The sequence below is a fragment of the Montipora capricornis genome, chromosome 10, assembly GCF_036669925.1.
Source record: "Montipora capricornis isolate CH-2021 chromosome 10, ASM3666992v2, whole genome shotgun sequence".
Lineage (NCBI taxonomy): Eukaryota > Metazoa > Cnidaria > Anthozoa > Scleractinia > Acroporidae > Montipora > Montipora capricornis.
Window position 1 is genome coordinate 2,225,501 of NC_090892.1, and position 26,625 is coordinate 2,252,125.

Consider the following 26,625-nt stretch of genomic DNA (forward strand, 5'->3'; position numbering starts at 1 on the left):
TGTTGATTTTTAAGATTCTTCAAGTGTTGAACCGTCATCTCTAATATATCGGCCTTTTCTAACTTGGAGTAACAGGAATTCTGAAATAATAAATTACAACAAAACCATCGTTGATTCGAACTGAAAGTAGAAAAACATTGCGAATGTGGTGGAAAAGCCGAGATTAAGTAAGTTTGGCAATTATAGTGACGCATGCAAGATTTTTGTTCACTCAAGGAGAGAGCAGAGAGAATGCCAAAGTTGTGCGACCACTCGCCATCCACTCTGAATGCGGACAGGATTCATATCCTGGTGTTTAGCCCTTCGTGGGCTGAGGTTTAGCCGGTTCTCGACCCTGTTCCGAGGATTTTCCTCCAGGCTACCTAAATGAACACTTCATATCCGTCCCTTGTTAAAAAATGTTCTTCTTCTTCTTCTTCTTAGAAAATTATATAACGTGCCCGAATATAACATTATATAATATCTCTAAAAAAACCGTTTTGATCACCTTAAGTCAGAATAGTTGTTGGGCGACATGAGAATTAAGACCAGTAATGGATTCATTGCTCTATAATTAATCATAGATCGGTTCAGTTGATATCATGAGGCATGGCGTGCACGGGCTTGTTCGCTTTGGGTGTGTTGAAAAATTTCAACAATGTTAGTTCACCACCCATAGTTAGTCAGCAATTGAACTGAGCTCCACCAGGAAATCAACTCTCTTTTTTTAAAAAAATAGTAAACTTATGAAGATTTCACACTTTTACAAGAGCTCGCTAGGATCATTAAGACTACGCTTGTAATATTGCCATTATTTATGTGTTAATTTTTTTGGATAATTGGTCAATTCATATGTGGTAGTCGTTTAATGGCTGACAGATCTCGGAGTCTTTTTAAGATAGTTCGAGAAGAAAATTTACTAGTTTTATGTAATACATACATCCTTTCTCGTGGCCTCCAGAATCAACACTTTGAGTTCGTTTAAGCTTTCGTTTATTCTCGCTCGTCTTCTTTTCTCCATGATGGGTTTGGAGGCCTGAAAAAAGGACCCGGAACATTCTCGTCAGCAAGTTAAGAAATAAATAAAACTCGTACGGACACATGGAACTGTTCGCATTGTCAGCTCAGTTGTGTAAATCAACTTACTTTTCTGGGCTCTTTTGCTCTTCCTTCTTCGTTCATTTTCACTTGAAATTACGCAGTGCGAAAGAAGTTGCACAGATTATCAACTGACTCAAACTCATCACTGATGAGAATGCGATGCCAACTTTTGTTCTTGCTTTTGTTTACGATAACTGAGGCATTGTAATGAGCGTGGGAAAACATCCACATCCTTTAAGAACTTCAGACATCATACGCACCGCCCTGTTAAAACTCGTGAACTTGTTTAAAAACAAGCACATTCAACAATTGATAGTTGACAAAAGTGAGTCGGGAGAATGTTGATCGTGACGGAGGTTGCTTCTGATTGGTGGAGAACCAAATGAAGCACGCTTGAATGATACGAGTCGCGTGCGCGTGATGGCTGTGCAACAATATGGAGCGAGGTCGGGCATTGAAATGAAAAGAGTCTCATAAGTAGATTTCTAGGGTCGTGGGAACAGAAGAAGCTGATTGGTTGCATGGTATACGCAGTACGATGATGATGAGGCTCTAATGGTTTTACGGTTCAGTTCCAAACAAAAGATCTGTCATTCTACTGTGATCGGCACACTCCTATATTGTATTTGGTGTGAATCTGTTGGTATTAATGAAAATAAAATAAACTACATTATTTACCAATCAGCCGAAAACGTGATCTATTGATAGTTTAATCGTAGTAGGTGCACTGGCCAACGACCGACTTGTCTCTGACAGAAGTCAATATAAAGAATAGATCGACACATTAGTTCATGCTCTCTTTTTTCTTGTTTAAAGGGTAGTTTACAAAATTGAAGAAGCAAGCCAGTTAAAATTTAAAAACTTTAAATATAAACTTTAAACCGTTTAAAAGTAACTCCCTTGGAAGCCTTGTGGACTTCAACCAACGCTGAAATTCCTCTGGTCAAATTATTACCCAAATCAACCAAAAGAAAAGATTCAAATATTTAATGGAATCGGTCAAGAAGATTCGGACAAAATTTGCCACTGCTTAAAGTTAGGATTAAATTCGAAATGGGGTTCAACGGACATTTTCGGGGTGCAAGTTACCTAATTCTAGGGGAAACTTTCTATTCTTTTGCAAAGTACTTATTAAACCCATTGACCGCTGTGTCGCTCCTCACTGAAGGGTAAAATCATCTGGAGTTATACAGAGACTCCGAGGAGTGAATGGGTTGAAGCGATGGATTTAACAAATAGATTCCATGTTGCCGTGCGTCTGTTCAGTAATAGATCACAGATGACGTCAAAATGTGGTAAGAACAAAAAAGTGGCACACGAGGCGATAGCCGAGTGTGTCACTGATGTTCTTACCACATTTTGACGTCTTCTGTGATCTATTACTGAACAGATCCACGGTAACATGGAATCTATTTGTTTTAGATAATAAAGAATTAAACTTTATTCGCATAAAAGCTGATGGTGACGTCAATCGTACGTCTGTCTTCTAATAGATCATAGGCAAGAACCAATTAAAATCCGTGAATAACTTGGGTTATTATATAATGTGCCTTGTTAACCCAGCAAAGGTACACAGTTGCAATGGTTGTTTCCTTAGATGACATGGACGGAAATTAATAGCCGGTTTATGTTCATTTTTCAAACTGCATCGCTTACAGTTAGGCGCATTGTTCTTTTGCTAATTCACTTTTGAAGAGAAAGTATAGTCAACAGAAAAATTGACCGGTTGGAAGGAATAGCTTTAACTTGTTAATTCATATTTTTCAACGAAATAGACAACAGTATGATCGTTCGTTAAAAAATGCCATTAAATACCTTTCAAATAAATCAGAAATTGTGAAACATTTGTGACGTCAAGGCTGATTAGGCGCTCTCACTTGTTGTCCCTTTCCTTGTCAGAGATTAACTTATTACTGATTGGCTGTATTTTCGCTTCTAATCTACGAAAATCTTCAAACAAGAAAGAAAGCCTATCCTTCAAGCGTCTTTGATGTCCGTTTTGAGGCACTTTTCCATTACATTCATTTCTAGTAATAACACTACCCAGTCGTCGAGTTACTCAACGTCGACCTAGTACACATTCAAATATCGCACGAGAGATAGTTGAATGGGTGTTTTGTTTTTCATGCTAATAAAAGCGGTACAGAGATGAAAATTAAAAGGGACATTTACACAAATTTCTCTTTCGCTAACTTTATGGGTCATTTCTCAGGACGTTTAGTTGTCATTTACTAATTTTCAAACTTCCCTTAGCTTAACACCGACAGAATTCCTTGTTTCACACTCTGCAGAATATTCTAAAGGCAACCGTCGACCGCAACATTTACGTCTGTAAACATAAGAGAGAGAGTTGTTTCAAGGTGTCATTAACAAATAACCAAATTCAGTTTTGATTAGATCCCTGGGATAACTAATCATCCTCCATAAATGTCATTTGGCCTGGTCCTCCTTTCTTCATATACCGTCTGAAAAACAAATAAAGCGTTTGGTTGATTGAGCAACTCCTTGACAAACTCGAGCTGTTTCTTTTCACCAGATCAGTAGTTATTGGTTACCAAAATGATACCTAAAGTTGTTGAATTCTTCAAAGCGGGAAAGCGAGCGGTTTTTAATCGCAAATCGTAAAACAAATTGGCCAATCATAGCAGACCGGCGGACACGACCAAATGAGCCAATCACCGTCGTGCTAGCCGATCTTCAATAAACCGGGGAATCCGCGCGCAAGCAAGAGACAGTTTTGCTTTCGGTGCCCTTTGAAGCGACGAAGAATGCCCAATTAAAAAACACACTTTGTTCAGGATTCAAAATAATACCGCTTTAAGACCTCTTTTTCCTTTGTGTTTTCAGGTAGTTGGCAAAAGTTCTGGACATTTCTTAAGTCATCAATAGCAAAGAAAAAAAGTCATGATCATCACCTGTACGCTTTGAACTTGTTATTTTGAGCAAGTTTAACCCTCATTTCTTCCTCCTGTTCACGTTTGAACTCCTGGACACACAAAAAAAAATTCCAAATTTTGAAAAATGTCCAGGAAATGATGAGGGGTGTATAGGGTATTTTCGTGAGCCGTGATCGGACCCTTTTATTTTTTGTGAAACGTTAATTTCTATTTTCTAACATCGTGAATCGTGATTGTATTAATTAATGTGACGCGTGATTGAAGCCTTTTTGGTTTTGTGAAATGTGAATTTGCTTCTTATGTCCGAGAAAAAGAATTATCTGCTACGATAAAAAAATGAAGAGCTATCTACCTCATTTCCGGACACAGCTAGTGGCTGCCGTACTGAATCCTTATCAACCCTGACTTCCTGTCAAAGGTCAAAGAATCTGGGGATGAACCTTCCCCCAGGGCTCCCCTGTAGGTTTCCCCAGTCCCCAGGGTCTTGTGGGAACAGTTTTAATAAGGCGGTGGGTTCGGAAGACTTGGAAGTCACATTTCCAGTGACCATCATACTAAATTTCTATGTTTTGGATAAAGAAACCAATCAAAAGGTTCAAGTGCACAAAGAGAAGCACCAGAGGAGTATGAAAATGTTAGCGCTTAGGAATCGAGTCAAGAAGTTGGAGGGAATAACAGAGATCTGAATTTCCCTTTTATGGCTCCGAGAACACGATCGGGACGTTTCATAAAAACGTCATTTAGGGCTGTTTTGTGGCCATAAGAGGTAAGTCTAAGTCCTCAGTTATTAAACTGTTCTCACCTCCGTGAAATAGCCTAATGCTTGTCCGTTACTCGAAAAAATGCGTTTTTTTAGCACGTGAAATGCGAAAAGCCCGATTTAGTTTATGCGTAACGTGATCTTAACCCCCCCCCCCCCCCCACCCCACTATACCTCCCTCAATGATGAGTTGAAGGACCTTCATTTACGCACATTGAGCTCTTTAAAAATCGAATGGAAGAAGACAACCAATTGACTATTACAAGTTTGGGGGCCCCAGAAGAGAAAATCCACCCAGTGTGAAGACAGTTTTTCAACACAGAGTATAAGCAAACAAATCAAGCACCTTTACAAGTGCGCCACACTGCCTTCAGTTTAACAGGCAATGAATTGCCACTTTCTAACTAGTCCAAAGATCAATTTATATTTATAATCTTCTAGACCCAGTTCTTCAAAATCCGATTAACACTAATCCCAGTTTTGAATTCTGCCCGTCAAAGAAGCCTTAACTTTTCACTGAACTTTATGCCAAAGGAAAGCAAAAGCTGAAGTCACAATTTAAAGATAGTACTGTGGCGGAAACGTTTTTATTGCTACAATAAACCAAAATATCCAGTAATCCAGGATTAGCTCAATCAGGGTTTGAACAACCAAATTAGCCAATCAGATTGCAAGATTTCAAGCAATCGTGGCAAAAAAAATTTCAAGGCTTGAACGGACCCAAGAACGTACAATCGCTGTACACATTCTTCCATCGATTTGTAAACATTTTGAGCTTCTTAGACGCTCTTTTTGTTGAGCAGTGAACACATCGGTTCCAGTTCCTTTCAGGTCTGGATTTTTTTTAGCCTTTATTCGAAACCATATGATTTATACTTTTTCTTACAGCCAATCCACTTAATTCAAGTATACGGTTTTGGTGAAAGAGTGCTTTCACATGACTTCAAGGTCAAGGCGGCCATGTTGGAGGAGTGAAATATTCTTTTGACAATTGAACTCAATTTTTATGGAAATTCTTCCTTTTGCTTTAGTATGCAAATATGCTGGTCACATGAGCGAAAACACTCTATAGGCGTTTTGCACGGCAGCCATGTTACATGGCTATGGCTATGGGAACAAATGTTCTTACTAATGCACAACATTTTCATTGTTCCTGCCATGCAACATGGATGCCGTGCAAAACCTCTAATGTGCTCTAAGCCCCTGGCGAAATTATGCAATCCTTCCCATTAACCACCGGGAGAGAGACGTAACAGATTTGACAGTCTAACGCCAGATGATTTTACCCAGGTCTCAGGGAGTTTGAGGTGTCAACGTACTTGAAAGTTAGAATCAATCCACAGACGGCGTAAGAAGAAGTCGCGTTTCTGTGGAGCCTCCATAGCGTCCCACTGCACTCTGCTCAATCCCATTTTCCTTCTCATGACATAAGCTTTTTCCTCATCTCCATATTCCTCCTTTTTTATGGTGAATTTCCAGTACCAGCGAAGTAACCAAGCAATGTAACACAATACCGTGTATGGACTAAAAAACGAAACAAGGACGCGGTCAAAATTTCATCACCTGAAAGTAGACCTCTTTCATAATTGGGAGCTTGAGCACTTGCGTTTTTGAGCAGGGCAGTGGTGTCTCCCAGATTTTTACACTAATCATCTCTAATGAACAAAAGAATGTAAGCAATGTAAATGTGGTTGTGTGAAGACAAGCTAAAAGGGAAAACTTAAGCTTAAGCTCCCTAATGCATATGGCGGCCAACTAAAACATTCTTTTGTAATAAGCTTTTATAGCCTCGCTGCGACAAGCAAATTTCAAAAGAATATTTGTTCCAAAATGACGGTAGTAGGTCTACTTAACATAAATACAAATAAATGTAAAGGTGGTCGCTATTTATGAAAGTGATCTATGCGATACAACTTTCGAACTCACAGAAGCACAATTCTCAACCAAAGGACATCTATTATTCTTGGTTTACTGTATCCACCCCTAAACGAAATAAAACAACAACAGAATCAAACAAAAAGATTGGAAAAAAATGTTAAGACTGCATGAACTGAAACATATCACACCGGTCGAATTCCGCATAGGGAAATCTGAAAATGCGAGCATATTACAGGGGCACCCAACATCAATTTTCGGAAAATATCTGTTCGGAGGACGATTTGAGATCTAGAATTTTCGGAAAATTTGTTGTAAAATTTCTTGCTTGCCTGCCTCTACTAGGATTTTCGAACATCTGAAAAATGGTATAATTGCCCATTTTTAACGGATTTTTACCCTAAAAAGGTCACCTAGAATTTTCGGGAACTACGTTCTCGTTGGGTGCCCCTGATATTACAGCTGTGGCGCGTGGCAATCAACTTCAGGTGCTAATTGAACTTGGGGAAAAAGATTTAGTGACAAAATTAGTGAAATGATAATAAATATAGTATAAGAAACAATTGCAGTTAAAACCGACCTTATGTCTAAGGAATTCTCCACGACTTCTCTGAGGATTGATTCCTCCTCTTCCTTTAATTCTTCCTGCAAACAAAACTCAATAATTTACTTAAGACGTCGCGTATTATGATTTTCTTCCAAACTGAACATATACCTCTTACTATCCGAGTTCAAGGTGGGTATAACGGTAAGTTATGGACCGAGTATTTTTCCGTTGATTTATGGTTCAAGCGCAAAGCACGCTGCCATCAAATCAACGGGAAAAAACGAGGATCCCTAACTTAACGTACGGACAGAGAAAACGAGGCTAGTAAGATATTTAGCGCCTCTCTGAGCTAATCTGGAGCGTGGGAAAGGAACTAAAAGTGAAGTCAAGCGGAATGTTCAACTGCCGCAAATGATTGGCACGCGTGAAATACGAAAAGGGAATAACTCTTATTGGCTTTTTGAAATAGTTGCTTTCAATATTCAAACAGTTTCACAAGCTTATTTCACATAAACATGAAAAACTTGGTAGAAAATGTTGCATCAAAATTTCCAATTTAGCGAGCCGCACTCTAGGATACAGCCCGCTAAATTAGCCAATCATAGCGCGCGAGATATATACCTTCGACCTCGGATATTGAGCTTCTAGCTTTCTGACTGGTTCACTCAATCTGGGTTATCAGCTCATAATTACCGTATGACCCAATATAGAAACAAAACAGAATAATTCAATAAGACTTGCTTTCATTTCCAAGTGTTCGAGCTTTCAGAATTTAATGAAAACTTAATAAAACAATTATTCTACTTGCTCTTGTTGGATATGAAACTGGTTATAACCATCTCATATCCAATGCACATTCATGGAATAATTGTATAATTACTGTTGTAAACAAAGTAGGTGTAGCTTGGTTTACTTTCTGGAGCATGGCATTTGGAGCTTGAGGTCCACAATTTGATGCTCAATGGGTCTTACAAGTGTTTCAACTTTTCTGTGATTCACATACCTGGAGCTTTATATACCAACAACACAGGGCAATGACAGAGGGAGAGGAGAAAGGAAGAACAGAAGGGCAGGCCTTTTCCATTGATGCTGGTGCAAGCAAAAAAACCCACAAAAGAGTGCCTTTACCTTTGATTTCTTTCCTTTTTTCACGTTATTTAAAAGCCCTTCTTCTCTTGCTCTCTGCATAGCCTAAAAGCGACAAGTGAACGTAGACCTTTAAGACAAAAAGAGCCCTAACCCCCAAAAAAGAAATCACAAATACTAACAAATGTAGAAAGTAGTAAAAACTCTCTTCTAAGTGGTGGGTGGCAAAGAGGCCTTAAGAATTCAAGCTTAGATATTCTGTTTGTGATAATCAGCAATGCTGCAAACTTTACTTTAATATTTGAACTAATTATTCCTTTATTGACTCAGAGAAATCACTTTTGCGAGAGGCTGCAAAATAGCTGGGCAACATAAATAATTTGCATGTTTGTGAAAGACTGAGGAATATTTGGTTTTTCCTTGTTTCCACCAGGCCTTGCCCTGTACATACATGTATATAATAATTACATGTATTAGAGGTCCCTAGCTATATGTAGGAATACATGTAACTTACAAAAGTCAAGTGCAGTATTTGCTACTTTTGCCTTTTTGCATAAAATAACGGCAGTTGGATTATTGCTTGCTTACACTACCTACCTTGTTTCTATACTTTGGCATTGATAACGCATACTTTACAGCTTCATGATACCGAGACCAACCATGAAGATACTGAAACAAAATAAGTTAGCAAATTACATTTCATCTGACGTCAATCAACCACAATCACCTCATACTTTAATAAAACAGAGGCCAGGGAATGTTCTCTTCACAACACCCAAAACAGCCATATGAACAAATAAACAAGGCTCATATGTTCATGCATTCCACCAAGGCTTGAAAAATTAACTGATCAACTACAATGACAAAAAACCTGCCAAAAATAAATAAAATAAAGATGACACATATATGTTGTACCATAGGCAGCCCAAGTTTGCGTCACAAGAGAGCATGTAATAATTAATTACTAGTGGGAAGATGACCTTTGAGTGCAAGCGGTGTTGCATTACAGACAGCCCTTGAGAATTTAAACGCGTTATAAGACTTTGTACGGGAAATAAAATACCGTTGATTATGAAGCCTAAAAAACGCTCAATTTAACGTTCATTCAATAAAATGAATAAAAATGACTCACCTCTGGTGTATTCTTTTGCCTTTTGGAGCTTACTTTACCGTTTTGGGAATTCCATGTTTTCACTGTTCTAAGACGAAGTCAAGGCTGCACACTATGATTTCGACTGTTGTCAGCTCAGAGGCAGTTTGCGACTCGAAAATCCATCCCAGCCGCGATTTTTTCACGCAAAGCTAAAGCCCCATCATTAGCGAACCTCGGTATATGTTTCGTCGTAACCATGGAGCAGTTTGAGAAGCCGCTGTGGGGATGGGGTAAGTGTTGTACATGAAAGACTGTACCTCATTGGGTGGAGTTAATTTGACCTCGGACCCAAGCTCTGTGTCCTGTTTGGTTATCAGCAGCTGTTAAATTCATAAGCTATCGTGGAATCAGAAGCAGAAAATGCTTATTTCCAGCCAAGTGTGTGGGGATTTTTGACGACGAAATATTAACCAAGGTGCGCAAATGATGGGGTTTTAGCTTTGCCTGAAAAAATCGCGGCTGGGATGGATTTTCGAGTCGCAAACCGCCTCTGAGCTGACAACGGTCAAAATCTTAGTGTGCAGTCTTGACTTCGTCTTAGAACAGTGAAAACATGGAATTCCGGAAACGGTAAAATAAGCTCCAAAAGGTACAAGAATACACCAGAGGTGAGTCATTTTTATTCATTTTACTGAATGAACGTGAAATTGGGCGTTTTTTAGGCTTCATAATCAACGGTATTTTCTTTCCCATACAAAGTCTTATAACCTGTTTAAATTTTCAACGTCTGCCTGTAACGCAACACTGCTTGCACTCAAAGGTCATCTTTCCACTAGTAATTAATTATTACACGCTCTCTAGTGACGCAAACTTGGGCTGCCTATGGTTGTACTTAAACTTTTTCCTTGGTTAAAAAAGTTTCAGACTAGTTTCTTTTTTAATTCCCTTTGTCTTATAAACATTATCATACTCTGAAACAAAGGAAGATGAAAAATAAAATAGTTTGAAAAATTTTTAACCAAGAAAATTTTTATCTACAACATATAACAGGAGCATGTGACCTTGAAGTGTGTAACTTGCAACTCTTTTCCTTGGAACAAAGCTGGAGATTTTAGGAAACCAATGTTATGCCCAAATACAGACAAAAATAAGATCGATGCTGCACGCGCGGGAAAATGCAAATATCCAAATAAGGAGATTTTTTAAACTCAAGAAACCCCAGCTCTGAACCAGAGTTGAACGCTTCAAGATCATGAGCTTCTGCATACGCAAAAATAATTATTCTGTACCTGTAACAAAGAAACGACTGTTATAGATACTGCAATGACCACTCTTACATCCACCTTTGGTGCAACTTGTCGTCTGTAGTAACGGTAATAATGACCATAGGTCTCCTCTGTCGAATAACAAGTGCAAAAGATGATTTAGTATTTTTATTATGTCTCAATCTATGACAGATGAGATGGATCATAAATAGGGTCTAATTTCTGCAGGGAATAAACTTGTACAAATCCTTATATTTAATTTTAATATATATTGAAAGTGCCCTACTACTCTTTAACGTCTTCTTACAGGCCATCACAAGTGGAATGAGCTAGGCTGATTTTCTCATTTTGGAGGAAAACCAAACGACCCTGGGAAGAAAACCTTAAAGCTGGGACGGGAACCAGCACCAAACCATCCCTGCTGCTGTTAAGCCTATGATTCCCCAAGCAGGTATTAATCTCACCCACATGGATTTAAGTCCCATGAACAGACAACCAACTAGTATTTTACTGTTGGTTATAGCATAGTTCTCTCCTGTATGAAGGAGGACAGTGGCCAACGGCTACAGTATAGCATTAAAATCGGCAGAAGATTAACTTGTTTCCAAAGATTTTAATGATTATTTATCAACAGAGTCTGACTAATCCTAATGCAATGTACAAATTACATTATACATACTTCAATAACTATTATTGATTACCTGGATGATCCAACATGTAGTCATAATCTGCTCTTTGTTCATCATCTTTCAAGACCTGATAATGCAACAGGAACAATACATAACGGTTAGATCATAAATCTACAAAGGATTGCTTGTCAATCTACATATATACATGTCATGGTTAAATTTTATATTTGATTCAAAAATTTTGAATTAAACAAGTTCAATTCTGATTTTGCCTTTGTCCCAGATTATGATAATGAGTATTAGACAAAGAAAAACCAAAATTGAATTCTTATAGCTATCCCTTTTTGGCAGAAGGTTGACCATGTGGTTGTGCATTTGTATACTAGGGGTCTACAAAGTTCAACATATGGCCACTTAGAAACAACTTTAACTCAAAATAACCTCAAGATTGCCTAGATTTCCAGCATTCCAAAACTATAAAAATACTAGATTGATATCAATCTTTGTCAGCCATGGATAAAGTTTTCCTTTAACATGAACCTTTGTGCATCATTGCCGCACAGATAATAATCCTCTTTCGTGACCTTTTGTAGATTTAGTCTCAATCTGACCTGCAGAAGTTTCTGCACTTGTCTTGATCTTTTATTTCTTTACTGTCTTATGTTTTACTTGCAGATGATTTTTTTGAAAATGTGCTTACCTCATAAGCTGTTGCAATAAGTTGAAACTTAACTTCAGCATCTTCGCCCTGTTCAAGACCAAGGAATTATTGAAAAACTTTTCAATAATTGAAAAAGTATTCTTTTGATAAAGAATCTTCTTTAATTATTCTTCTTATTATTATTATTGAATGATACAGCAAGTATGTTAAGTACACTTGAGTGTTCTTCATGTAATGTTGTCTCATTGGTATGTATGTGTAATTGCATGGGTCCGAGGGCAATTAAGGATTAATTTCACGAATATTTTCAAAGTTTTCACAAAATTGCCCGAGTCATGAAGCAAGAAGGGCTAGTTGGAAAACTTTGAAAATACATGTGAAATTAATCCTTAATTTAATTAATTGCACATTTGGATTACATATTTATCACATGAAGGGCAAAATTATGGAGGGAGGCCCGTTCAAAGCCACAACAAATAACAATCAATTTAAAATGCATGTCCTCCATCTCAGCCAATCAGCATTCAGTAATTTTGCCCAGCAAGTTATTATAAGCAGTATATATTATTTATCATAAACTGGGAGGTTTGGGAGTCTGAACATTCCAGATGCTCCAGTTACATGTACTCTATGCCTTCAACAATCATTAAGCATGAATTAATTAATAATGTTAATCAGCCTGCAGTCAATGACTTCACTAAAACATACAGAACTCTTTACTACTAACAGCTGGTTTACATTCCAAAGTTGGTCTTCATCACAAGAGTTGAAAAATTTAATACTTTCAGCCCTGACGTAAGTACAAAGGATAAATGATAACGCGCAACACATTTTTACTGTCAATCAAAGGCTACAGACAATGCAAAACATTTCAACCATTTAATTAAACAATTAAAAAAAAAAAGTGTTGAATTGCGTCAAAGATGAAAAAGAATAATCTGCCCCAAATTATAACGTGGCGTGCCTCTGGCATCCCGTGTAAAAAATTCTTTTTATTATTCAAAATATGTGCTTCTGGTTGGCATATTAATAAGAATGCATATCTATTTGCTATTTTCACCATACTATCCCATAATACACTTCTTTTTTTTTGTTTGGGGGGGGGGGGCGGGGCGGCCCTTATTTATGTAAAAGACAATGGATATTCAGTTCAATAAAACATTGATACAGTCCCCAGAGTAAATAACTAGTATTGCTTTTATGTAAAGAATCCCTCAAAACGTATCACATTATGGGATGGAGGAAATAGCGAATACACCTTAAAGACAGAGAATATCAACAGAACATTTTAATATTGGACATCACCTTGTATCGATCTGGATGATACTTCCTAGCAAGTTTCCTGTACGCTTTAGCTATATCGGCCTACAATATAAAAGGATGGAAAATCATTTTATGCTCTCGGATACCAGCAATTTTCTCTTGTCTACAATGAAACAAATGAGTTTCACCACAATGGAAACCTGATTGTTATACTACAAACAGATCTTGAGGGTTTCTTAGAGTGTAATTATTTATTAATGTCCCCTATCAGCTGATTTAATGAACCATCTAAAGAGGTAAACGCAGAAATAATTAAGACCAAAAAAAAATTACTTCCTCCACCTCCTATCTCCTAACGCTCACCGAAAAATAACAGTTCGTACTGCTGTAGTATAAAACAGGTTTTGAGCTGATATCAAAGGAACTATGGTGTACGTTTAAACAGGTGTACTATATTTAACAATACTCGTACTCGAAATATCAAAGTGATTAATTTAATATAGCCTTTTGCAACTACATCTATCAACGACATTTTGTTAAAAGTTTAAGTCGACTTATTTCATAAAACGCTTAGCTGTTTAATAAATCTACTATAACAAAATAAAAAGATTAAAAGTCACGCTTCAAAATTCATCTTTCTTATGATTGATTGATCGAAGCAAGAGAAGTTCACCGTACATAAATTAACATGTTGGATACTACCCAAATGGCGATTTTAACTACAAATTACCTTTGAAGACTCTCTGAGAACAGCAAGTACTGCAAAATAGAGAGGGACAATCAATATTAGCTGAACACGATGTTTCAAAGTATCGCCGATCCTGTGTCTGCCAGGAGCAAAATAGTTCTTATAGCCTTAAGTTTCTAAGGTAGTGAGACAAGTTTAAAGAAAAGTCAGAAATGTTACCGTCATAGCAGTTTTCTGCTCCACAGTAAAGGCTGTCGATAAAGCCATAAGCCGACGTGCTAAAGAGAATAAAAGAAAGAAAACTGGCCAAAAGAAACTTGTTCACCATGTTGTTGTCCATAGAGTGAGTGTCAGCGGATGCTGACCGTAAAATAAATATCTCAGAAAAAACACCAACCTCGTTCCCAGGGTCTCCTCCGCTTTCAAGAAAGCGGAGTAGACCCTGGGAACGAGATGGAAAAAACACTCGATACCAGGTCCCTTATCGTCAAACTTCCGTCTCTGCTTTATCACGCAACCACAAAAAGTAAAGGGAAAAGGTAAGTCGAGTAAGTCCTTTATTTATAAAACTTCAAAAAACTGAAAGACTTATTTCTAATCTGAACAAAGTCTGAAAGATCATTTACTCTGTGAATTTAGCCTCCCAAGGTTATCAAGACATGTCATTCGGCCCAATACCCGATCTGAGGTACAAAGGAAAAGTAACGATTGTGACAGGCGGTTCCAAAGGAATCGGGGAAGGAATAGTTAGGGAGTTCGGTAAGCATAACGTATTTCATGTTTATTGGAAATTTAAATTACTCGCAGGTTTGGAGATAGATTTTTAAGGAAAAAAAGTAGTTACCTTGTACGTGGGATATCCGTGCGCAAGTGGATTATCATCAAGATCATGTGATGTTTACTTTGTTCATGTGAAGTCGATGCCTGGTGCATGGTGTTATCTTTAGTTCAACTATTTTTTGCCCATTTCTCTTCTTTTTTTATCGATTCTGTTTATTACTTATATTGATATAGTGGAGAATAAACTATCTATCTATCAACAAGTCGATGCCGCTCGAATAAAACAGTAGTGGAGGGGAATTCTGATGTCACGCGCTGTTATTACTTAAAACTATCAGTAATTTTATATTTCGTAAATGGTTAATAAGAACGATAGAAATAATAATGATTATTGTTTATCCATTTGTATGTTTGTAGTTAAAGCTGGTTCCAAAGTAGTTTTTTGTGCCCGTGGAGGTGAGTTAACACCACTGACCATTAATTCTTTTAGTCCTTTGTTCAGTTGCGTGGCCTTGAAATGACAGAGAGGTTGGTAGAGACCTACTACGATTCTCGGCAAGATTTCCGCACAGGTCCCTACTTCATTATGCATACACTCCTTTGTTTCAAGAAAACAATAGCGATAACTGTAGACGTCCTTTGGGACTGTGGCGCTTTGTTCTTTCTTTTTAGAGTGTTTTTTTTAGTCTATATGGACTTAAAAAAAGCCGGTTGAACTTCTGTCTGAAATACGGAAAATTGAACAGTTTTTCCTGCAATTTCAGCACTTTTCCTGCAATTTTACCCATTTTTCAGTTTTAGATTAAGCGCAAGAAGTGGAGTTTCAAGCAATCGTTGTAATAGGGTTCAGATTCGCAAACATAACAAACAAACCAAATAAAAGTACTGTTATAAGAAATTTTTTTATCGTGAAATTGTTCTTACTGTCTGCTTAAAAATTCGCTGAGACACTGCAAAGTGTTGTTTTCTTCCTTTCCTGTATTCAGGATCACGAACGGTGAATTTAGTGGGATTTTGCGATTTATCGCTCTTTGTAGAGATCGGCAATATGCTCAATGATACTTCCAAGTAAATAACTTTGGTAGAGATCGATGGATGTTCCCGTACGAGGCATACCTCGTTTCACTACCCATCATGTCTTTTCAATGCCCTGTTGTGGGCACGTTTGTCTGGGTCGACGAAGTTTAGGCAATGGTTAACTGTGAGATGATGTTAGCCCTTGTCTTGTAGGCAGTTGTAAACTTTCCGGCCACAGGTAGCTAGAGCTAATATTTTTTCAAGGAAAGTTTACGGTCAGAAAATCAATATGTGTTCTGGCGGATTGAAGGATATCCATTGCAGTTTTTTCTTGAGCATCGCGAAAAAAAGATCCATCTCCCGATGCGGCACTTTGTCTTTGCCAACTGACTGCGTTTTCACACAGGTTTTGGACACGGAAGACGAAAGTAAATTGTGTGGGCGATGAAAGGAAAGAAGAGAGAGAGGGAGGGAGAGAAAAAATGAGATCCGTTTTTATTCATCCCATAAGTACAAATTACCCATGTATATATTCGGTTCTCTTGGGTATACGTATTGTTCTACAAAACAATAACGCGAATGAATAATTAATTTATTCTGCATGCATAATGAAGTAGGGACTTGTACGGAAATCATTCCAAATTCTCGATTGAGTGTACCACTTAGGAATTGTCAATGCAAAAGTTTCAACATTTGAGTTCCCATGTTGCCAATGGCAACTTGCTTCATTTTCCAAGAGTAACTTTTAGGGCCTTGACGTCATGAGCAACGAAGCCTGCCAAAATCTACAAAGAGTAACGGGTTAATCAAACTGGTGACCGTTAGCAGTTAAGTGACGTCAAAATCCGAAAATTTACCCTTGGAAACAAAGCAAGTTGCCCTTGATAACATGGTAACTTGAACCCTGAAACTTTGTCACCAAACTTCCCTGGTGGCGTACTCAACTGAGCATCATTATGATAGTAACTTTTCTGATGAAAGTCCGAACCAAGTCAAGTATACCCCTAAAGATTCCATTAATGCATAGGTTGCATGAGTTGAAAACTCAATATGCTAATTGATTTAAAACATGACCATTGTAAACAAAGAAGTTTTGCAACCGCTTTGCAATCATGTATATCTTTTTCCATAAAGTTTTTTTTTAATGATTAACTGATTCAATATTTATTTTCCGAAAAAAGGGTGCTTTTTAGAAATATTGAGCAGTAAACTTGGCTGTGTTTAACTGTAGTTGAACTGGTTAGGACTTTGGATGGAGAATATAACAGGAAAAAACAGAAATGAGAATGAAGTGCTGTGTCATAACAAGGTCACACCCAAATTCAATGTTATTTATTTGCCCACTCACTATCAAGATTTTGCTGTCCTGTTCTGGTAATTGACCTATTTATAGCTTCTTCTATTGTCACACCTAACTTTAAGAGGCTCTTGATCATGAAATAGTCTATGGTTTGAACCCAGGAGTCATATCAAAAGTTGATGTAGTAGGATCGTTCTGGTGAGAGTAGTCCTGTTTGTGATATTGACTGATGTTTCAACAACCTGAGTGAAGTCATCTTCAGAGTAAAGTGATTTGTGTTACAGTAGTATCTGTGAATCAAAGACCAGAATATTAATTATTTGATACTAAACAAAATATTAATTGCATGAGTCTTAGGATTACCTCTGCTCACTCAGGTTGTTGAAGCAGTCACTGACAACAGTCCTTCTCAGGACTACTCTTACCAGGACGATCCCGCTGCAGCACTTTTCCTGTAAATGTTATTCAAGTTGGAAACACTTCAAAAAAAATTGCTGAGAATTTTTTAAACAAATGTTCCAGAGTGAATTCATATGTAACAGTGACATGCTCGTTATTTCTATGCTAGTTGGAGAGGGGAGAAAACTCGAAGATGAATTGAATAAGACAGGACCTGGTGAGGCATTCTATATTAAATGTGATGTCTCTAAAGAAGATGAAATAAAGGTATGTAATAGATTTTCAGTGTCTTTGTTCTTCATCACACCTTACAACAATACATGAAGCCTAAATGTTCAATTTACAAGGAATTTTGTTAAAAAGTATTAAAGGAACTAGAAAGTTCCTAAGTTCATGACTTTTAATTAACAGAAAGGCTGTCAAACAGCTTATCAACTCTAGTTCATAATGTGCAGTACATTTAATCAAAAGTAATATCTAATTTGTAATAAAAAAAAATAAAAAATAAAATAAAAAATATATATATATCTAATTTGTGTTATTCTCCATCTCTTGTTTCTTCTTTGGCTAATCTTCAAACTTTGCTCATATCTTCGTTTTGTTGTGGAAGAATTTGGTGGAGAAAACAGTTGAAAAATATGGATGCATTGACTGCCTCATAAACAATGCTGGATGGCGTAAGTATTGGCTCTTGCCTACTTGCTAAATGGAATAAAAGCAATATCTGTGAAACATATTTGCTAAGTTTGAGTGTAGACTTGTGCGGTGATTTATTGTCTCACAAAAGTTAAGTAAGGTCATGTATTTAATATTATTATTATTATTAAGTGACTGCATTAATCTGCAACAAAATGATTTGAGACCTTTCTCATTTCAGCTGACACGTAAATAATATTGAATTTCCCTTGATGGATATTGTCCAAGCAGTCCAGATTTTCATTTAAATTGCAGGCTGTCATTCCCATAAAATTCACCTCAACCACTTACTTGATTGCGTATTATGCTTTGAAATGGAGAAATCACGATGATACTCGAGAAGCCGGTTCTTCGTTTTAAGTTCTTTTATTTCGCACTCCGCACATCATGACAAACATCTGAAAAATTAAGCTTTTTCTGAATCCTGTTGGCAAAACGGCCATTACATCTATACAGTTAAAGAGATGGCGCATTGACAGTTCTTTTTTCCTTTTCAATGTAAAACCTGAGACCCGATTTGCTCAGCTTCGACACATGATTCAAAACCTTCCACATCTTCCACCATTGCCTTTGTCACGCTAGAACTTAGGAGAAATATTTTGCTCCAGAATTTGTCACCTGTCAATCATTGTGACTGCTGCACCAATCAGAAGCCCCCAATCGTAGGCGAACTGGTTTTTCAAAAATAGGGGGTCTTCTTGCAAGCGTTCCCTCAGTCTCTTGCCCCAACTTTCGCGCGGCCAGTTTGCAGAAAATCGGTTTGAACTCTTCTGTCAAACAGGAACGCTTGCTATGCAGGCTAATTTTGTCCAGGATTGTGGATGGCATTTGCTGATTGGGTCCTTGACAAGCTTTATCGTGCTCATTTGTAAAGAGCATATAAAGCATACTGTAATAAATATAAAAGTATAAAAATGGCTTGAAATAGAGCCTGTTGTGTTGCATGAAGTGACAAGGAGAATGTAATTTGTATCATGTATGTTTGCATGGAGTAGACATAACAATAGACAGTTACCAGTAATAGGTGTGCAGTGTCCAAAGGGGCAGAACTTTTTATTTGGACACCGCCATTGCTAAGCAAATAAGTAATGGCAGCATAAGCATAGATAAAATCAATTAATGTTAATTAAGTAGGGGAAGTAAAGTGAGATGAAATTTATTTCATAAAGTTTAAAAGCAGGAGGGAGTCAGATTATTTTACTCAGCATCAAGCCAGCAGTAAACTTAACTTTGATTAATCGGAAGACGACAATTCCATTCTTTTTTTTAAAGGAAATAAATGACAGACGCTTAATTTCAGGGGGCAGAGATTACCATATTTTGGATCCAGCAAACTTAAAAGACTATTTTCCAGAATTGGTTGATATTTGCACTCTAAAAAGATTGAGTTTGCTAGCACATTGTCTTCTTTATTATAATAACCCATCGCCTTGTAAGAGTGACACTCTTAAGGGGGGCTTGGGGAGAGGGGGGGGGGGGGGGAGTGAAAAGGTGAAAAAGTTTCATAGTATCTTATCATATACTCAACAAAATATCGCGCTGATTGGTCACTGACGAATGTATTGTATAAATAAGTTACAGAGAGGTTCTAGAGTGGCATAAGGAAGTTGCTTTGGAAGCAAAGAGATGGGAGTGATATTGTTGAGTACATACACTGTAATACATAAAAAAAATTGTAGGAACTTGCTCATACATTTCAAGATTTATGGTAACTCATGATGTTTTGAGAGTTCTCAAATTGCATTCATTGAGAACTTTGCAAACATCACTTGTGCCCTTAAATTTTACTTAACATTCACCAAAAAACCTTTGAACCCTTACCCTCCAACTAGTGAGCCTTATAGATTTTACTATATATAACACCAGACAATTTCACTGGTCAAAGGGCTAAAGTTCAGGGGTGAAAGGGTATCCATAGTATCTATAGGGAAGTACTTTCTTTATAGTAATGTGCTTGAGGAAAATATAAAGTTTCAATTTGCAGACTATGTTAACTTTGTTTATGAAAAATTAAGAGTGGAAAAATATATTTCGTTCATGATAAATACCCAGACTGCTTTTGTTAAAAAATGGCATAGGTTTCTCGAGTGACATATTTTGGTGTTGTTAACTAACTGTTAGTCAATAGACCTTATTCACGATGGCTACCATGTTGGATTTGCTATTATCACGCAAATTAGCTTCACACTTCTGAAGGGGCAACCAACGCAAGTTCGAGAAGTTATAACGAACATCTTAGCCACACAGATAATTTGTTTCACGTTCATTAAATGTTTGTCACCTAAGTAGTAAAATAGATAATTACACAAGTTACTTCGATGTTGTTTTTATGAAAAATGAGCATTTAACGAAGTAGAAAGTCAAAATGTCAAAGGCAATCAAAAGATAGAATTTAATTATTATAAAAGGTACTTAATTCTAAATTCTAAAAGGTACTTTTAGCAATGCTATTTCTATATTTCTACGAGCCAATTTTCCGCTATTTGCCTTTTTTCCAATGTTTGCCCCCAGCCTCTATAGGCATTAGTGGCTCCTTTTACGAGTGGCTCCTAAACTATCTTGAAAATCGTAAACAATTTGTCACTGTAAATGGTTCAAATTCTGAATTGTTGGAAATAGATACATGTGTGCCTCAAGGATCTTTACTTGGTCCCAGACTTTACAGCATTTACTCAAACGATCTACCCGGAGCCACGACGAACGCTTCCGTCGAAATGTTTGCAGATGATACCACAGCTTTCTGCATTGGAAATACTTTTGATGAAGTCTTACTTAAGATACAGAAAGCGATCGCCGATTTAAACAAATGGGCTAAGGATAACTTCATGACTATTCATCCTGCAAAAACCGAACTAATGTTGTTATCTAAATCAAAATTCATCGGTCCCTTACAAAATATTTGTTTAGGGCCTAATGAGTTGTCCTTTGTTTCTAAAGCTACTTGTTTAGGGATTCATATCGACAACAAACTATCTTGGTCGCCACATGTAAAATCTTTGAGCAAACGTTTTTCAGCAAGAGTGAAGAAACTCAAACACTTAAAAGGTCTCGACAATCGCATATTAGAGTCAATTTATTTCAAGGGTATCATTCCAAGTATTACGTATTCAATCGCTCTATGGGGATCTTCAAAATCACTTCAGACCCTAGAAGACATTCATATCAGGGCAGCGAGATTTATTTTTAACATAAAGGAATCTACTCTAAGCACTGAAGTCCTGGCAATGACAAAATGGAAGTCATTATCGTACATATACAAGAAGAGGATTGCAACCATATCTTATCAGGCTTTCTACAACAGAGCTCCGGCTGGGATAAGCTCTCTGTTTACTAAACACTCTCCGTTGAGAAATCTCAGGGATAATCTTAAACTTTACGTGCAACGTCCTAAGAGTGACTTCCTTCGATCTTCTTTCTGTCATCGTGCGTCAATTCTTTGGAATAACTTACCTATGTATTTAAAAAGTAAACCGAACGTTATTTCTTTTAAATCTGCTCTTAAAGCAAAATCCAACATTTTAGATAAAATAACATTTAATGGCATGCAGGGAATAAACAAAGACATTGTAAATTACGTATACTAATGTTATTTTTATCATTATTATTATTGTTATTTTAAATCTATGTTTAGCACTATAGTCAATTAACTATCGATTATCTTACTTGGTATTGTATTCTTTCTTATTTATTGTAAATAATTAGTAAGTTCGTTAACTTAATTTTTTTAAATTTTGTAGATACACTTTAGTTCTAGGTCCACATCAGCTTTTTAGCTGCCCTTTTTTTATTGACCTACAAGACAAATAAAGTATGTATGTATGTATGTATGTAGCATAGCCCATGGCTAATTTGCGTGGCAATTTGAAAACCAACATGGCGGCTATCGTGAATAAGCCCTATTCAAGTGTTTTGATCTGTAAATCTGTAAATTGTATTTTGCTGATTATAAAAGAATAAAAAAATAAAATAAATAAAAAAATCTAGTATCCATAGGTCTAATACAAGATTTGTTCGTTTATGTATGTACTTTTCTAAAACATGGTGTCTCTAAAGTAAGTGTCTTCGAGTCTACATTTTGCTAGTTATTGATAGTAGCAAAAACCATCATCATTGATAGAAATTACTTCATTATATTTAGACAGTTTGGCTGTCTATGAAAAGAACAAGAGGTGAATTAACAACAATAATTATTATTCACCAAGATTTTGTTTGTTTTAACAGATCCTCCAACAAAGACAATTGACGATACCTCCGTTGACGACTTCAAAGACCTTTTGAATTTAAATCTTGTGAATTATTTTATTTTTTGCAAAGTGAGTGATTCTTACTTTAAAGGGTACGAGTCTGGTAGCTTCATTTGAACACTTTATTTTAAAAAGTAACTACTGAAAAATGATTTAAATCCCCAACAATTTATGGTATACTGTTGTAAAATTCTGGCAAGTGTGTTATTCAAGAACCGTACACGTTTGTTTGGTTATATACCATAGCCAACGAGCCAAACCTGCATTGCTCTATTCTTGCCATGGACAATGGTGACTGAACAATGTTTACAAATAGTGGAATGAAATGCTTTACCAAATTGTGATGCAAGTGAGTAAATTAAATTAATGTAACTAAAACTAAAATGTAAAAAAAAAAAGAGATTTGCCTTTTGTTGGTTAACAGTTATTTACTTAATATATAATTTTATAATTTTGTTTTAGTTTGCTTTACCTTACTTAAGAGAAACGAAAGGAAATATCATCAACATGTCAAGTTTAGTTGCGAAGATTGGGCAGCCTGGCGCTGTTGCTTACGTTGCATCAAAGGTAAATTATGACCCCTTATTTTTTCTCAATGCGCGGGCGGGCGGAATTCTGCGAATCCTGCCATCTGATTGGCTCTAGGAGCGGGCGGAATTTTTCTATTTTGCCCGCCAACCCAGGCGCGGACCGCCCAGCTGGCAAATAATAGATCGTCATATACCGTGACTATATGTATATTTCATCTTGTGGGCCCACTTTTTCAAAAGCCGATTAACAATACTAATTCCCGATTAAATACAAACCCAGGCTTGAATTTGCCCGTCAAAAAAGTTTTGTGCTGAAGGAAAGCAAAAGCTTAATCAATTTTCGAGGCCAAGAATTTTCGTGAAAACTTTTTCTAGTCAGAAAATAGACTACAATTTACGTTTTCGATAATCTAGGATTAGCTTAATCAAGCTTTGAACAACTGGGAAGGCAACAATATGTAACTGAAAGGCTCAGTGCACGACTGTCGATTTTTCAAACTTTGGTTATTTTGCTAGATCGCACTTAGTCCCGTTTCAACTTTGGCTTTAATTTAGGGAGGAATAACATCAATGACCAGAGCTCTGGCAGTTGACGAAGCGAAATATGGAGTGCGAGTCAACAGGTACACTGCTGGAAGTATTTGTGTTTTCCGAATGCCTCTGGAGTAACTCGTTATATCCATTTTAACCCAAATAAATAAATCTAGGAATTTTTTTTCTACTGGATATTTTCATTAGACCAATTTTTTTCGTTTGTTGAGGCCGAATTTGATAAGGTACGTAACTTGGTTCTTTTCAGTGTCCGCTTACGTCTTGAAGACTCGTGGGCTGTTAAATTGACAATTATTCCATGAGCGCTCGTTGGATATGAGTTGGCTATAACCAGTGTCATCTCTAACAAGCGCGAATGGAATAATTGTTTTATTAAATTCCTTAAACTCCAAAAATTTGGAAGTAAGAATTACGAGCGAAGGGAGCGAGAAAACCAATCAGACCACGCGAAATGCATTATCCGAGCTTGAGAATTTAATAAAAACAAATTAAACGAATGGACACCTCGAATCAGTTTTTGATTATTGGATCTTACTGGTAAATTAATAAGGGAGTATATTGTTTTGCCTGCTTTCAACCTGTTCGGATAGATATCATGAAATTTACAGTCGAACAATTGCTCGACGTTGTTTTCTGATGTAATGTAGGCTCACGCAAACGAGGTGGGACGATTTCATAGTTTTTCCTCTTTGGATGTGTTTCTGTTCCCAGTGTTTCGCCCGGTAATGTATGGACTCCTTTGTGGGAACAGTTGGCTTGCAGTTCAGGAAACTATGAGAAAAGCAAGAAAGATGGCGAAGAAGCACAGGTAGTTTAAGTAAAATTGAACTCTTTTTTTTTTCACCTGAAACCGCAGTATGGCAGAAATCTCTTTATTGTTGGAATTTGTAAGGCGTATCGAGATATTAAAGGATAAGGAGACGGCTGAAATTTCAGACTACCATGACCTTTGCCGTTTGCCGCAAACGCGATGCTAAGTCTGCTATCACACACTACCTGAGGATGAAAACGTCCTTTCCGAGGTCACCAAAGACTCATTTCCAGAGGCACCCCGCAACCTTTTTATACGCTCTGTGCGACATCAATTTGCGGGCGTTTCGCCCGATAGCCATTTCGCACGAAATGAAAGTGCATTCGTCCGAACTGAAAAACTGTTTTTTTAAGACGATTTGGAAACCAATTGGTGTATGCCTGTTAAACCGGTAGTAAGTGTAACTGTAAGTATGGCCTTAGTTTAAACTTTGTTTGTTTTGTTATCAAACACAGATTATATGTCTTGTATTGTAATCGAAATTGTTTAAATTAAGGGGTAGAGATTACGTTGCTTTTTTTAATACAACATTTTGCTTACACTTTTTGCAAACACCGATTACAAAAGTTTGGACGCGTTAACTACAAACAACTTTACGCTGGTTTGCTTATGTATGTGGATGAACTTTCAATTTAATTTGCTCTTAGCTCTGTTATTACGTTTTGGGCGAACGGGTTTTCAGAGGCGTATAGTACACGAGTGGTGGACTTTGCCAAGTCCTTGAAAACCAAAAGCATGAACGAAAGACCAAGTTACAAAAACACTTTTGTGCCGTGTTAATTTAATTTACTTCATCGTATTTCTTTAAGAAAGACTGTGCGTACACTTGCTTCAAAGAAGAGGCTGAGTAGTGACTGCGGAATCGAAATAGTCTAATAAGTAATTCTTTTTGGTCCCCATGTAGTAACAAAGAGCGCTATTTTCAACTCAACGTGACCTTATTACTCGATTTTCCTTTTCGTGTCTCTCTTATAGCTGCTAGGACGTATGGGTACACTCGAGGAATCTGGTCAAATGTGTCTATTCCTGGCAGCTGAAGCCACCTTCACCACTGGTGTTGATATGTTGCTTAGTGGAGGCGCCGAACTGAGTTACGGAAAGAAGACTCAAGTGGACAGCGCTTAGATAATTCTTCGCTAGTTGTTACCACTCGTCCGAGAAACAAGAACGTTTTTAGAAATGTAATTTAATTAAAGATTTATGATCAGAAGCGAACACAAAGGAATTTCAGTTTTTGTTTTTTGCAACTTGTAGACAAAGGATGAGTCAATTATAACTAAAAAGTACGGAAATGTCGAACAAATTTTAAATCGAGCGAAAGGAGTTCTTTTTCTATTCATTATGTGATACTACAATTTGTGGAGATACCGCTTACCAACCGAGTTCGGGGTGCGTTCTGTAAGTTACGGACCGAGGTTTTTCCTGCGCGGGCCATAAATCAACGGGGGAAAATAAGGATCCGAAACTTTCAGTGCGGACCGAGAAAACGAGGTTAGTAACTTATTTGTTATATATCTGAGGTAATCAGGCCCGCAGGAAAGGAAATTAACTAGTTGAAGTCAAGTAGAAGGTTCAACTGCCACAAATGATTGGAATGCGTTAAAACCCAAAAAAAAGAATATTGGTAAATCCTCTTGGCTTTTTGAAATAGTTGCTTGCAAGATTCAAACACTTTTACAAGTTTGGCACATGAAAAACTTGCTAGAGAATGTTGCATAAAAATTTCGAATTTAGCGGGCCGGACAAATGGCCGTCCAGTAGACTACGGCCCGCTAAATTATCCTCCCAGAGGGGGAAGGGGGGGGGGGCCAACTCCTTATAATGGCCTATACGGGAGGCTCCGCCCGAAAGGAGTAACTTTTTCGCGCTTCAGGTAAATGAAACGGTAGGGACTTCACGAGTCGAAATATATGAAAGGGTAGGGAAATCTGTCATTTAGGTATTTAAAAGGGCCTTTTTCGTTATTTTCCAATGGAAAATATACGAAAGAGGTATCTTTTCTGCCAAAAATGGTCCCCCCCCCCCCCCCCCCCTTCCCCCTCCTTCCGGGAGATTGGCTAGTAGTAGAACGCGTACTGTCTGATAGATATTATAATAAATGTTTACTACTATTTTGGTTGGGAGCACAATTTTAACTTAAGTGTGATGAAATTATGAGTAAAATAAAGAATTTACATAGGCCATAAGCTACAAAACGGGGCTTCTTTTCGTTGTTTTTTTCTTCTTCTCAGTAATCCTGGATCAATGGATCAATGGATCAATACATATCCACATGTTTCCTCGGATAAGGCTCGATTACCAGCCGCTGTTTTGGGAAAGGAGCCTGCGCTCCCCCTCCCCGGAAGAACTGAAACGGGGATGAACAATGACCGGACTTAAAAGAGTGGCGGAAATCGAGCCTAAGGAAAAGCACCAGACCGAAAGTTTCATTGCCTACAAAACTATCTCGTGT

The 26,625-nt window shown here is 37.3% G+C and overlaps 3 protein-coding genes across 6 annotated transcripts in view; 1 reads left to right on the forward strand and 2 right to left on the reverse strand.

The window, feature by feature from the left end:
• The window catches only part of LOC138019678 (transcription factor HES-2-like), a 2,632-nt gene extending 1,339 nt beyond the window's left edge, over positions 1–1,293 (reverse strand). For all 3 annotated transcript variants that reach the window (XM_068866542.1, XM_068866543.1, XM_068866541.1), the window contains exons 1-3: positions 1,126–1,293; positions 920–1,015; positions 1–80 (exon numbers count right to left, since the gene is read on the reverse strand). The exon at positions 1–80 is cut by the window's left edge and continues 11 nt beyond it. In XM_068866542.1, the coding sequence (XP_068722643.1) occupies positions 1–80; positions 920–1,015; positions 1,126–1,161 (212 nt within the window). In that variant the 5' untranslated portion in view covers positions 1,162–1,293. The remainder of the gene's footprint in view (positions 81–919; positions 1,016–1,125) is intronic.
• A 759-nt stretch (positions 1,294–2,052) lies between these two features.
• LOC138019676 (dnaJ homolog subfamily C member 25 homolog) lies at positions 2,053–14,192 on the reverse strand. The gene is made up of 13 exons (XM_068866539.1): positions 14,064–14,192; positions 13,887–13,915; positions 13,199–13,258; positions 11,933–11,980; positions 11,305–11,359; positions 10,628–10,734; positions 8,843–8,914; positions 8,288–8,350; positions 7,193–7,257; positions 6,664–6,720; positions 6,057–6,261; positions 3,996–4,066; positions 2,053–3,545 (listed from the first exon to the last, which is right to left on the reverse strand). Exons 1-13 carry the CDS (start codon positions 14,182–14,184, stop codon positions 3,491–3,493), a joined length of 1,008 nt encoding a protein of 335 aa, XP_068722640.1. The 5' UTR covers positions 14,185–14,192; the 3' UTR covers positions 2,053–3,490.
• A 101-nt stretch (positions 14,193–14,293) lies between these two features.
• Positions 14,294–26,372, forward strand: LOC138019645 (17-beta-hydroxysteroid dehydrogenase 14-like). Of its 2 annotated transcripts, none has more exons than XM_068866499.1 (10): positions 14,294–14,383; positions 14,484–14,603; positions 15,042–15,080; positions 17,510–17,607; positions 17,951–18,017; positions 22,258–22,349; positions 22,743–22,847; positions 23,366–23,433; positions 24,074–24,170; positions 25,149–26,372. In XM_068866499.1, exons 2-10 carry the CDS (start codon positions 14,504–14,506, stop codon positions 25,296–25,298), a joined length of 816 nt encoding a protein of 271 aa, XP_068722600.1. In that variant the 5' UTR covers positions 14,294–14,383; positions 14,484–14,503; the 3' UTR covers positions 25,299–26,372. The 2 variants fall into 2 exon arrangements, with proteins under 2 accessions (XP_068722600.1, XP_068722601.1); XM_068866500.1 differs by having other exon boundaries at positions 14,368–14,392.
• Positions 26,373–26,625: the final 253 nt, after the last annotated feature.

Bases quoted from the DNA above. Each gene is read 5' to 3' on its own strand.
- LOC138019676 (XM_068866539.1), bottom strand. From the start codon at position 14,184: ATGGACAACAACATGGTGAACAAGTTTCTTTTGGCCAGTTTTCTTTCT. The intron at 8,351-8,842 runs GTAGGTAGTGTA...TGTCGCTTTTAG, and splicing joins TGCCAAAGTATAGAAACAAG to GCTATGCAGAGAGCAAGAGA. The intron at 6,262-6,663 runs GTGAGTTCGAAA...TTCGTTTTTTAG, and splicing joins TGGTTGAGAATTGTGCTTCT to TCCATACACGGTATTGTGTT.
- LOC138019645 (XM_068866499.1), top strand. From the start codon at position 14,504: ATGTCATTCGGCCCAATACCCGATCTGAGGTACAAAGGAAAAGTAACG. The intron at 22,350-22,742 runs GTGAGTGATTCT...ATTTTGTTTTAG, and splicing joins ATTATTTTATTTTTTGCAAA to TTTGCTTTACCTTACTTAAG. The intron at 23,434-24,073 runs GTACACTGCTGG...TTCTGTTCCCAG, and splicing joins TATGGAGTGCGAGTCAACAG to TGTTTCGCCCGGTAATGTAT.